Source organism: Cucurbita pepo, chromosome LG06 (assembly GCF_002806865.2).
Source record: "Cucurbita pepo subsp. pepo cultivar mu-cu-16 chromosome LG06, ASM280686v2, whole genome shotgun sequence".
NCBI lineage: Eukaryota > Viridiplantae > Streptophyta > Magnoliopsida > Cucurbitales > Cucurbitaceae > Cucurbita > Cucurbita pepo.
Window position 1 is genome coordinate 5,328,964 of NC_036643.1, and position 13,172 is coordinate 5,342,135.

The 13,172-nt window shown below is 40.9% G+C and overlaps 3 protein-coding genes across 4 annotated transcripts; all 3 read left to right on the forward strand.

Annotated features, from left to right (window-relative positions):
- Window positions 1-1,456: 1,456 nt before the first annotated feature.
- LOC111797189 (oligopeptide transporter 1-like) lies at window positions 1,457-5,818 on the forward strand. The gene is made up of 8 exons (XM_023680134.1): window positions 1,457-1,657; window positions 1,746-1,828; window positions 1,945-2,384; window positions 3,189-3,286; window positions 3,363-3,935; window positions 4,025-4,292; window positions 4,372-4,554; window positions 5,032-5,818. The coding sequence occupies exons 2-8, from the start codon at window positions 1,762-1,764 to the stop codon at window positions 5,650-5,652; spliced, it is 2,250 nt and encodes a 749-aa protein (XP_023535902.1). The 5' UTR covers window positions 1,457-1,657; window positions 1,746-1,761; the 3' UTR covers window positions 5,653-5,818.
- Window positions 5,819-7,354: 1,536 nt separating this feature from the next.
- LOC111797065 (heterogeneous nuclear ribonucleoprotein 1-like) lies at window positions 7,355-12,759 on the forward strand. Of its 2 annotated transcripts, XM_023679952.1 has the most exons (8): window positions 7,355-7,525; window positions 7,728-7,768; window positions 8,043-8,206; window positions 8,483-8,582; window positions 8,817-8,986; window positions 9,265-9,896; window positions 9,927-10,126; window positions 11,825-12,759. In XM_023679952.1, the coding sequence occupies exons 1-6, from the start codon at window positions 7,470-7,472 to the stop codon at window positions 9,775-9,777; spliced, it is 1,044 nt and encodes a 347-aa protein (XP_023535720.1). In that variant the 5' UTR covers window positions 7,355-7,469; the 3' UTR covers window positions 9,778-9,896; window positions 9,927-10,126; window positions 11,825-12,759. The 2 variants fall into 2 exon arrangements, with proteins under 2 accessions (XP_023535720.1, XP_023535719.1); XM_023679951.1 differs by having other exon boundaries at window positions 9,265-10,126.
- Window positions 9,983-11,773, forward strand: LOC111797417 (RNA-binding protein 3-like). Its single transcript, XM_023680404.1, has 4 exons — window positions 9,983-10,018; window positions 10,181-10,280; window positions 10,515-10,684; window positions 10,963-11,773. Exons 1-4 carry the CDS (start codon window positions 9,983-9,985, stop codon window positions 11,473-11,475), a joined length of 819 nt encoding a protein of 272 aa, XP_023536172.1. The 3' UTR covers window positions 11,476-11,773.
- Window positions 12,760-13,172: the final 413 nt, after the last annotated feature.

Here is a 13,172-nt window from a genome sequence, read left to right on the forward strand (position 1 = left end):
CAAGCTGAAAAACCCCTGTTTGGAGGGAGCGGGGAGAAAATTTTCCTCTAAATGTAACCAGAGACGAGGATTACATTCCCTGTTTTCGATCTTGTCCCATATATGTATGTATGTATGTATGTGTAAATATGTCCAAATTAGTGGAGACCCGCTCCGAACTAGCCGGAGAATCCCTGTTTTCCTTATGACATAATACTGGATTGTTAAGATATTTTACCGTTTTTAATATATATGGACAAAATTTATACCGGAACCCGTTCCCCGAAAAAAATTCTCACGGAAAATCCCATCTCCACAAAAATAAATAAAAAAATTTAGGAGGATAAGAAGTGAAATAGGAGACAGGGACGGAAATCCTTGTGCCGATTTCTCAAAAAATAAATAGAGAATTTCCAGAGAATGAGAAATGAAATAAGAGACCGAGACAGAGACAAATAGGGATACAAAGGTTCCCACCCGACCCGACCCCGTAGACTTCTCTAGCCGTGTTCGGATTGTCAATCCCGAAACAATTAATCGCATACATTTAAAAAAAAAAAAAAAAATTCCAAACTCCATTGCTCAAATAAAAAATAAAAAATAAAAAATCTGAGTATTACTTAAATAACTTTTAAATCATCCACACAGCAGCAGCCTTCAAGCAGATTCCCAAGAAAAATCATGTTCTTTCAAAACAATAAAGAAATAAAAAAAAGGAACCGGACCCACAACTTCACCTTGGTTGGAACCCAAATCGGTGAGCCTCACTAGTCTTGTGAACCATTCAAAAAGTCCACATTCTCAACCACCGCCACCAACGCAGGTAGATGTTTCCATACCCTTATAAGAATGATTTGTTCTCTTCCCCAACCGACGTGGGTAGCACTCGTTCCCTTATGTAATCGACGTGGAACCCCCCAATCCATCCCCCTTTGAGACCAGCGACTTTACTAGTATACTGCTCGGTGTCTAGCTTTGATACCTATTCCCTACAACGCCCATCTTCCTCTAGCTCAAAATAGTTGTCCATTCCCCTTCGTTCCTTTTTGTAATCGATGTGGAACCCTTAATCCATTCCTCTTTGAGACCAGCGTTCTTGCTAGTACACCACTCGGTGTTTGACTTTGATACCTATTCCCTACAACACCCATCATCTTTTAGCTTAAAATAGTTGTCCATCCCCGTCAGTTCCCTGTTGTAATCGATGTGGAACCTCCAATCCATCCCTCTTTGAAACCAGTGTCCTTGTTAGTACACCGCTCAGTGTTTGGCTCTACTACCTATCCCTACAACGGCCATCATCCTCTAGCTCAAAATAGTTGTCAATCTCCCTTCGTTTCCTATCCAGTGTCTTTACTAGTACACCGCTTGATGTCGGGTTGTGATATCTATACCCTACCACGCCCATCATCATCGTCTAGCTCAAAACAGTTGTCCTCATCCACAAGTTAAGCCGGAATGAGCCCTCTTTTTGAGGAACTTTCAAATGTGACATCAAAATCTTCAGATTTTGCAGCTGGGGCCAATTTAAAGCTAAAGCAACCCCATGTGCTAACGAAGCCGCCCAGATTCAAGATTCCAGAAGAAAGAAGAAATAACCCATTAAATGTTTCATCAAATGGTGGGTTTCTGAGAAATTAGTGGCCTCCTCGTTGGGATTCTGAACCGCTTGAACGAGGTCTGTCTTTTGCTCTGTTCCTCGTACTTCTGGAAATCCTAGAATGTTTTTTGTCCCAAGAAAAACAAGCATTATACTGTAACTGCAGGTTGGAGAAGGAGAAGATGACAAAAGGAAACGATGGGAATGCGATCCCAGAGGAAGATTTTGAATCAAACTTCGACAAAAATGGTACGGATTATCCCTTGTTCTTCTTGTTCTTGTTCATGTTCTTGTTCTTGTTCATGTTCATGTTCATGTTCTTGTTCTTGTTTATGAGCATTTTCAACCATTTTGGTAATGTGTAGGGGAGGAGAATGATAGCCCAATTGAGGAAGTGAGGCTCACAGTGCCACCAACGGATGACCCATTAGAGCTAGCCTTGACATTCAGGACATGGGTTCTTGGGCTAACATCTTGCTGTCTTTTGGCTTTTGTGAACCAATTCTTTGGTTTTCGCCAGAATCAGCTGTATGTTTCTTCAGTTTCTGCACAGATTCTTGTTCTTCCTCTGGGAAAGTTGATGGCTGCAACATTTCCAGCTACCCCACTTCGAATTCCACTCACTAAGTGGTCATTTTCGATGAATCCAGGGCCGTTTACTCTCAAAGAACATGTTTTGATCACCATTTTCGCCAATTCTGGATCGAATAGTGTTTATGCTTTGAATATCGTCACGATTGTTAAGGCGTTTTACCATAGAAATCTTCATCCTCTTGCAGCCATGTTGCTGTCCCAAACGACTCAGGTGAGGTGATTTCTTAGGTGTTGAGGATTGTTGAGAGGGAGTTCTAGAAATGATCGTGGGTTTATAAGTAAGTGTGGAGAGTCGTGATTCCTAACATGGTAATAGAGTCATGTCAGTAGGATCCTCAAATGTCGAAAAAAGAATTGTGAGTCTCGAAGGTGTAGTCAAAAGTGACTAAAGTGTAGAACAAAGGTGTACTTTGTTCGATGACTCCAGAGAAGGAGTCGAGCCTCGATTAAGGGGGAGATTGTTTGAGGGCTCCATAGGCCTCAGGAGAGGCTCTATGTTATACTTTGTTCGAGAGGAGGATTGTTGAAGATTGTTGGGAGAGAGTCTCACACACCCACGTGCACCACCCCGCACATCGCCCCCTGCACATACCCTTAACTTAGCCATATCAATAGAATCCTCAAGTGTCGAACAAAGAAATTGCAAGCCTCGAAGGTTTAGTCAAAAGTGACTCATGTGTCGAACAAAAAGTGTACATTGTTCGATGACTCGGAGTCAAGCCTCGATTAAGGGGAGGTCGTTCAAGGGCTCCATAGACCTCAGGGGAGGCTCTATGTTATACTTTGTTCGAGGGGAGGATTGTTAGGAGGGAGTTTCCATCGGTATGAGGCCTTTTGGGGAAACTAAAAGCAAACCACGAGAGCGTATAAAGTAGACAATATCATACCATTATAGAGAGTCGTGATTCCAAACACAGGCTCATTAAGCCTCTCGATCTTTAGATTTCTTCATCTTCATTGTGCTTATAACATGCTTTTAGATATCAAAATCAAGAACAAACTCTCCCATGAACAGATGCTAGGCTATGGATGGGCTGGATTGTTCAGAAGATTCCTAGTTGACTCCCCTTACATGTGGTGGCCTGCAAATCTAGTTCAAGTCTCTCTATTCAGGTACATTCTTCAAGAACTGATACTCAAAACATCTTTGAATAGCAAATTTGAATCAAGAACATGTACCTTACGACAGGGCATTACATGAAAAAGACAAGAGACCAAGAGGAGGACACACAAGGCTACAATTCTTCTTCATGGTTTTCATATCAAGTTTTGCTTACTACGTCGTCCCGAGCTACCTCTTCCCTTCAATATCATGCATCTCATTTGTTTGTTTGATATGGCGAAACTCCGTCACAGCCCAACAGATCGGTTCCGGTCTTCGTGGCCTTGGCATTGGCTCATTCGGGATCGACTGGTCGACCGTTGCTGGCTTCCTCGGAAGCCCTCTAGCCACACCCGGTTTCGCCATCGTCAACATCTTGATTGGTTTCGTCATGGTCGTTTATGTACTAAACCCCATTGTTTACTGGTTTAATCTTTATGAAGCTAAGCGATTCCCGATGATTTCAGCTCATACTTTCGACTTCACTGGAAGAACTTATAATATTTCTCGGATTCTTAATGCCAAAACGTTTGATATAGATCAAGCAAACTATGATGGCTATAGCAAACTCTATGTCAGTGCCTTCTTTGCTTTTAACTATGGGCTGAGTTTTGCCATTTTGACAGCAACTATCTCACATGTTGCTCTTTTTCATGGAAAGTAAGCTTCAAAAACACTTGAACTCTTTGAAACCAAGCCATTTCTTGGTTCATTTCACCATCTTTTTGTCCTTTTGTTGTCTGGGACAGAACAATCTGGCAGATGTGGATAAGGACAGCAAGTGCAGCTGGGGATCAGCTGGGAGATGTGCATACTAGACTGATGAAGAAGAATTACAAGCAAGTTCCTCAGTGGTGGTTCTATGTCGTGTTGATAATAATGATGGCGTTTGCGTTGTATGCTTGTGAAGGCTTTGATAAACAGCTCCAACTTCCTTGGTGGGGGATTTTATTAGCTTGTGGGATTGCTCTGTTCTTCACCTTACCCATTGGAATCATTCAAGCAACTACTAATGTGGTATGTTCATAACGACGTATTCGGAACATCGAGATTGAAATATCAGTGTGTTAATGTTCTGCTTAACGATAATGTGCAGCAACCAGGGCTTAACGTGGTTACCGAGCTGATTATTGGGTATATTTATCCCGGGAGGCCGCTAGCTAACGTGACGTTCAAGACGTATGGATATATCAGTATGTCACAAGCTCTTATGTTTCTTAGTGACTTCAAATTAGGCCACTATATGAAGATTCCCCCGAGATCAATGTTCCTAGTTCAGGTAGTTCTTTGTTCTTTTCGCTTGATTCTGTTAGAAATCACGGATCTCCATAATGGTATGATATTGTCCACTTTGAGCATAAGCTCGTGTGGCTTTGCTTTGGGCTTCCCCGAAAGGCCTCATACCAATAGAGATGTATTCAATCCTCCCCTCGAACAAAGTACACCATAGAGCCTCCCCTAAGGTCTATGTAGCCCTTGAGCAGTCTCCTTTTAATCGAGGCTTGACTCCTTCGAGGTTAACAATTTCTTTGTTTGACGTCTGAGGATTCTATTGACATGGCTAAAGTAAGGTCATGACTCTGATACCATGTTTAGGAATTACTGATCTCCACAATGGTATGATATTGTCCACTTTGAGCATAAGCTCTCATAGCTTTGCTTTGGGCTTCCCCAAAAGGTTTCGTACCAATTGAGACGTATTCCTTACTTATAAACCCATGATCATCCTCTACATAACGTTCTTTTGTTCCTTCAGTTAGTTGGAACAGTAGTTGCTTCAAGTGTCTACTTCGGCACGGCCTGGTGGCTTCTTACAACCGTCGACCACATCTGCGACCCAGCCTTGCTTCCCGAAGGAAGTCCATGGACATGCCCGGGTGACGACGTGTTCTACAACGCATCCATCATATGGGGAGTCGTCGGGCCACTCCGAATGTTCGGAAAGTTAGGCGTTTACCCCGAGATGAACTGGTTCTTCCTTGTTGGCTTACTTGCTCCTGTTCCTGTCTGGTGGCTATCCCGCAAGTTTCCCGACCAAGAGTGGATTAGGCTTATAAACATGCCCATCATCTTTGGAGGTGGCTTGGGCATTCCACCAGCTAGAGCAGTGAACTACCTGACATGGGGGGCTGTCGGGATTTTCTTTAACTTCTATGTCTACAGGAAGTACAAGGGATGGTGGGCTAGGCATAACTATATCTTGTCGGCTGCTTTGGATGCTGGGGTTGCTTTCATGGGGGTTCTTATATATTTTACCCTTCAATCGAAGGATATAATTGGTCCGAACTGGTGGGGGCTCGACAGCACGGACCGTTGTCCGTTGGCCACGTGTCCTACTGCGCCCGGGATCGTGGTTAAAGGCTGCCCTGTTCATTGAAGTTCTGTCTGTAATAGAAGGTGTGGGTGTCTGTTGTGTTCTGCTATATATATATATATGTTGATAGCATATTGTAGGATTCATTAGTTTACTAAGAATCAGCATTTGTAATCGCATCAAGAACGAGAAGCGTTTTTGAAATAATGGTATCGGTTTTTATCATGAACGGCTCGCTTTCTGGTATTGACAACTGAGATGATCTTCATAGTAGCGACAATCCTTCTTCATGATCCTAATAACGATATGTTTGTATAGAAACTTTTCTTTTTGGTCGTCTCCCTAAGCAATGCCATTAAGACGTTGAGTGTCACGGTATTGCTTGTCCAAGGCGTGTTGTCTATGGTTGTATGTTGGATGTCCCGGTTATGCTTGTCTAAGACGTGTTTGTCCATGGTCGCATGTGATGTCCCACATTGGTTGGGGAGGAGAACAAAACATCATTTATAAGGGTGTGGAAACCTTTCTCTAGTAGACGCGTTTTAAACCCTTGAGGGGAAGCCCGAAAGGGAAAGTCTAAAGAGGACAATATCTGCTAGCAGTGGATCTGGGCCGTTACATCGCATGCCCATTCCAAAATCATGTCTGCACCGATCAGGTCTAAAATGCCTCAAAATGTAGCAGTGGATCTGGGCCGTTACATCGCATGCCCATTCCAAAATCATGTCTGCACCGGTCAGGTCTAAAATGCCTCAAAATGTATTATAGGGGGATGTGACTTGTCGTCAACTCTCCCTACTTGGATTTTGTATGACTATTTGGCAAAATCACGTCTGGGCCTACTAGACCTCAATCGTCTTAAAATGTACTATAGGAGGATGCAACTAGTTGTCAAATTCTCCCTACTTAAAGTTGTATGTTATTTAAGCCGTTGTATTGTATTTCTTCATTCACGTTTTCTAATCTCGCAAACGTGACTTGACACCGAGCGTACGTCGACGTTGTCCACGACGTTCGAATTTCTCACAGCTGATTTGTTCATTGAGTTTGAACAAGTGGCGCACAGTCACTTTTCCGCTACCGTAAAAAGTGCGATTGTGACATTGAACAAATATCGTTCCAGCTTCATTGGCTCCAGCAACTTCTCCCATGTCTTGAATGTTTCCTTAGTTTGAGGTGTCGGGTGGCTTCTTCAGCTATGTCTCCCAATGAAAGATCACTCAATTGGGCTTGACTAGCACAACAACGATTGTGCACCACTTATTATAACTTAGCGAATAAGTTAGTCGTGTGAGATTTGAACTTCGCAGACAATATTGGCTTATGCTCGAGTCTCGGGTCATGTTTGAGACAAATGTTTTAGAAAACGTGAGCGAGAAAATGCGTTGAAAACAATGTTTCGGACTGAAAGAAAATAAGCAGCAACCACACCTTTAATAACATATAACCATACAGGGATGTCACGTCTCTCTATAGTATATTTTGGGGCACTTTAGCCCTAGCGGGTCTAGACATGATTTTGTTGACCGGTTATACATTTCCGAACTGACACGATAAGAATAGTAAAGACTATCTAACTTAAAAGCAAGTAAAAAGGTTTGGAACGGGTATACATTCATAGACAACACGGCTTAGACAAGCATGACCGAGACATCCGACATAGGTTCTTCCGGGCCCAAATTTTGGGCAGGCCCAAGTATGGGTTCGATTATCATATAAAATTGAGTACTCCTCTCTTTAGACAGTTTAAAGTCGTTATCCTCTTCCAATTTGGAAGCATCATAAAAACCCTAAATCGACGATCCTTTTTCTTCGTCTCCACCGTGTTATCGATCTTCTTCGACAGCGGAAGAAAAGTTCAGCCGGTGGCCAAATTTCTGATGGCGTCCAAATCGAAGAGCGAAAACCCTCACACGGGTGATGGCGCTAGTCCCGGGTTTGTGTCTGTGCCTTTCTCGATTGATTTACGTTCGGTGTTTCTCTGAGAAAGTTTCGAACTGGGGCTTTTAAGCACCAGATTTTAATTACTATATGCCTTCCCCTGATTACGCCTGCTAGTCGGTTCCTTTGTCTCAATTTATTTAGATCTTGATTTTGTGTTCTCATTTTTTTGTTGTTGCTATTTTTGTTTTTCCCAGGAAGATTTTCATTGGAGGATTGGCGAAAGATACAACTTACAGTGAGTTCTTGTTTACTTTTAATTATAAATTCTTTTCGTAGGATTGGAGTTTCTGTAAGTGTGCTTAATTCTGCTGAAAATGCCTGTTTTTCTTGATGGGTGTTCTTTTTTGTATGGCGTGTGCTTTAGCAGTTGTTTATACTTCAACTATATCTGTTGAAGAGCTTATTAAATGAGTTCTTTGTTTGCTAAGTCTGTAAGTTAATTAAATGCAATGTTAGTTTAAATCCGACCGTAGCTGATGTTCTTTTCATTGTGTTTTTGTAAAAAACAGCTCAATTCAACAAGCATTTTGGGACGTATGGAGAGATAACTGACTCGGTGATCATGAAAGATCGGTATACAGGACAGCCAAGAGGTTTTGGGTTTATCACTTATGCTGATCCTTCTGTGGTTGACAAGGTTATCGAAGATACACATGTCATCAATGGGAAACAAGTTCGTGATCCTATTTGTTTTGTTTTTCTTACTGGCTTACCAAACATTCTATTCCACTTGATTGTTAAATGGCGTTTAAATTTATTTGCTTTCCATGGTCTTATAAGATTAATTACGAGTCCTTTTCCGAACTCCATTGGTTGGTTAATATTTTTTTCTTTGCTACCCCCCACGCTCTCGTCTTTCATGGTACACTTGTAATATGATCTGTTGTTGCATAAATTTAGGATTTAATGATTTTCTATACCTATGACTTACTTTGGTATATGGAAGTAGGTTGAAATTAAGAGAACCATCCCTAAAGGACACGGTCAGTTGAAGGATTTTAAGACAAAGAAGATATTTGTTGGTGGGATTCCATCAACAGTTACTGAAGGTAGGGTACCAATATTTGTTATATTTCTATACCTGTGACTTACTTTGGTATATTTGCATGTTTTCTTTAATTGGTGGTACCAATATTTGTTTCATTCATTTTTTTCTCGTCTTCTCATATGTCTTGCTTGTTGATGAGTTTAAACATTTATTTTCCTAATTTATTCATTTTTCTCATATTGTGGTAGTTTATATGTCGTGTGTTTAATCTGGCTATTACATTTCTTGCTTGTAGATGAGTTTAATCATTTCTTTTCCAAGTATGGGAAAGTCGCGGAACACCAAATTATACGTGACCATGAAACCAACCGCTCGCGAGGCTTTGGATTTATAGTTTTTGAGGAGGAAGAAGTTGTAGATGAAATTTTATCCAATGGAAATATGATAGATATGTCTGGTACCCAGGTGAGCTTATATCAATGGAATGCAATTGAGCCGAGTGTAAACAGAATTCTGTTTCCCATGAATTTTACACCGCCATATTCTCCAGTTTTAATAATAAAGGACGATTTTCAACCTTTTCATTGTATACAAATGTATCTTTTAAGCATTATGCTGTTAGTCATGTCTTTTCTATACTAGTTTTAGGTGGAGGTTATTACAGGTATAGATCTTCTAAGGCAAGGGCTATCAGAATAGTTCAATTTTGGAAGATTTAGGTTGACTAAGTTACTTTCTTGTAGGTGGAGATCAAGAAAGCTGAACCAAAGAAATCCTCAAACCCACCACCTGCTTCTGCATATGGTAGCAATTCTAGGTCTCGTTCATTCAATGATGGCTTTGGTGGATATGGCAGTTCTTATGGGGACTTGGATGCAGGCTTTGGACCTGGTCCCTTTAGGACCCCAGGTGGTCTTGGTGCTAGGATAGGGAGCGGGTATGGTTATGGCAGTAGTGGTGATTTTGGCGGAGGTTATGGAGGTTTTGGAGGCAATAGCTTAGGTGGCTACCGAGGTGAATCGTCCCTTGGTTATTCTAGTAGATTTGGACCTTACAGTGGTGGTTTTGGTGGGGGATATGGCACAAGTGGCTTAGGAGGATATGGCCGAGGGGTTGATGGCTATGGGAGCTATGGAACTTCCAGTTATGGTGGAGGTTACGACTCCGGTCCTGGTGCTAGTTATGGAGGAGCAAGTGGTTTGTATGGAAGGGGAGGCTATAGTGGGGGTAGTCGATATCATCCTTACGCAAGGTAGAATCATTGCATAGTCAGTACCATCCATCCCTTTGCAAGCTAGTAAAGAAGTCTCACTCCATTGCTGTCTTGCTTAGATTTGCCATAGAGTCTTCAATCACAGGTTCCTATAGTTTCGTGGCCCAGTGATAAGCGGTTCTCACAAATACTAGACGTCCCAAGGAAGCTATTTAAAGACCCGAAGAGTGTATTAGACATTTTATTGTATGGTTTTTAGACACTATCATGTAGAGACTACTATGGTTGTCCCGATCTAGTACGATTTTAATTTAGCGTGCCATGGTGTAGGCTTTAGCATATACTTCTTCTTGGCTGTGTTTATTCCTCACATTAGTTCAATATCTAGATAGGTTTTTTTATGTTCTATAAATATGCTCTAGTTNTACTTTGGTATATGGAAGTAGGTTGAAATTAAGAGAACCATCCCTAAAGGACACGGTCAGTTGAAGGATTTTAAGACAAAGAAGATATTTGTTGGTGGGATTCCATCAACAGTTACTGAAGGTAGGGTACCAATATTTGTTATATTTCTATACCTGTGACTTACTTTGGTATATTTGCATGTTTTCTTTAATTGGTGGTACCAATATTTGTTTCATTCATTTTTTTCTCGTCTTCTCATATGTCTTGCTTGTTGATGAGTTTAAACATTTATTTTCCTAATTTATTCATTTTTCTCATATTGTGGTAGTTTATATGTCGTGTGTTTAATCTGGCTATTACATTTCTTGCTTGTAGATGAGTTTAATCATTTCTTTTCCAAGTATGGGAAAGTCGCGGAACACCAAATTATACGTGACCATGAAACCAACCGCTCGCGAGGCTTTGGATTTATAGTTTTTGAGGAGGAAGAAGTTGTAGATGAAATTTTATCCAATGGAAATATGATAGATATGTCTGGTACCCAGGTGAGCTTATATCAATGGAATGCAATTGAGCCGAGTGTAAACAGAATTCTGTTTCCCATGAATTTTACACCGCCATATTCTCCAGTTTTAATAATAAAGGACGATTTTCAACCTTTTCATTGTATACAAATGTATCTTTTAAGCATTATGCTGTTAGTCATGTCTTTTCTATACTAGTTTTAGGTGGAGGTTATTACAGGTATAGATCTTCTAAGGCAAGGGCTATCAGAATAGTTCAATTTTGGAAGATTTAGGTTGACTAAGTTACTTTCTTGTAGGTGGAGATCAAGAAAGCTGAACCAAAGAAATCCTCAAACCCACCACCTGCTTCTGCATATGGTAGCAATTCTAGGTCTCGTTCATTCAATGATGGCTTTGGTGGATATGGCAGTTCTTATGGGGACTTGGATGCAGGCTTTGGACCTGGTCCCTTTAGGACCCCAGGTGGTCTTGGTGCTAGGATAGGGAGCGGGTATGGTTATGGCAGTAGTGGTGATTTTGGCGGAGGTTATGGAGGTTTTGGAGGCAATAGCTTAGGTGGCTACCGAGGTGAATCGTCCCTTGGTTATTCTAGTAGATTTGGACCTTACAGTGGTGGTTTTGGTGGGGGATATGGCACAAGTGGCTTAGGAGGATATGGCCGAGGGGTTGATGGCTATGGGAGCTATGGAACTTCCAGTTATGGTGGAGGTTACGACTCCGGTCCTGGTGCTAGTTATGGAGGAGCAAGTGGTTTGTATGGAAGGGGAGGCTATAGTGGGGGTAGTCGATATCATCCTTACGCAAGGTAGAATCATTGCATAGTCAGTACCATCCATCCCTTTGCAAGCTAGTAAAGAAGTCTCACTCCATTGCTGTCTTGCTTAGATTTGCCATAGAGTCTTCAATCACAGGTTCCTATAGTTTCGTGGCCCAGTGATAAGCGGTTCTCACAAATACTAGACGTCCCAAGGAAGCTATTTAAAGACCCGAAGAGTGTATTAGACATTTTATTGTATGGTTTTTAGACACTATCATGTAGAGACTACTATGGTTGTCCCGATCTAGTACGATTTTAATTTAGCGTGCCATGGTGTAGGCTTTAGCATATACTTCTTCTTGGCTGTGTTTATTCCTCACATTAGTTCAATATCTAGATAGGTTTTTTTATGTTCTATAAATATGCTCTAGTTTCCGCTCGTACTTTAGTTTGTCGATGATAGACTGTTGGTAGGAGAAAAAAAACTCCTAGCTCTACTAGTTTAGAAGATTGTTTCGGGCAGGGAGCAGATCGCTTGTATCGATATGTCGATTCTACTAGCTTAGACGCCTCCATATAGAGGTCATATGTTGATTAGAAAGATCTTGTATTTTTTGGTGTTGAGATAAATTTATGCTTAACTGTTTTTTTCTTTTTCTTTTTTTGATGATTTTGTTACTATCCTGTGTGTGTATGATGAACAAGAAGTTATTGGAAAACTGGAAATAATTTGGTTTTGAGTGAGAGAAGTTGAATACTCCTATCGACTGAACTCTGCTGAAGAAGCTGAACTCTGGTGGTTGCCTCCCTTGTGGATTTCTGGAGTGATAGGAAGCCCCTGCGGTTGTTCGGCTGAGTACTCTCTGTCCGCGTATCTCACACTCCCGCTGATTTTGGCTTTCATCTTTCATTTGCCTTACCTTCATTTTTCTTTCGAGATATAGGTCGGCTTCGTGCATCTTGATGTTTGCCGGGGTGCTCCTAAAGGAATGTCCTTCCGGTGGGTTGTTCTCTTCTCTATCTCTTCCATAGAAAATCTCTCTTCGTAATGCAATATATTAGTCTCTTTCTCTCGGCTTCTGTCTTTGAAGCGGTGTTTACTATTAAGCCTACGCCCATTCCTTTCAAGCTTGATTCCGTCTTTAGACTCGTTATGCTGTTCGACTGAACTCGTCGGCTCTGCACTCTATTTGGTTGGAATCCGGTTCGATAACCTTCTCTCATAGATTCCCTTCACCAATCACCAAGTTATGTAATCCGTATTCTTGTATGTCTTCTGCAATTTTGTAAATTACAGTGCAGTTGAAATGTTTGTATATAATATATTGATTTGTAATTTATTAGTGACCAAATTGCTTTTTGTATATAATATATGTTGGGTTGTGACGATCCTGGTATGCATGACTAAAACGATTAGAAAACAATCATTTTAAACGTTTCATAAAAGGTATTATGAGCTTAACATTCATAATAAATGTTTTAAAATAATGTTGTTATTAAAATAAAGACCTAAATGATAGTGAATTAAATAAAATAAAATAAATCATGATCGAACCCAAGGTTACTAAAAAGGTAGTGTCTTAACTTAGGTTCTATGAGGTGTTTTATGTATGATCGTATGTTTTCAACTATATGATCTCATGACCTTGACATGCTCATGACAAGTCTTAATGGGAACTTAAGCTCCATTCATATTTTTCGTCCATCTTTGTGGCTTTGTTGAACATTAGACGAGGTTTGCCTTTGTGT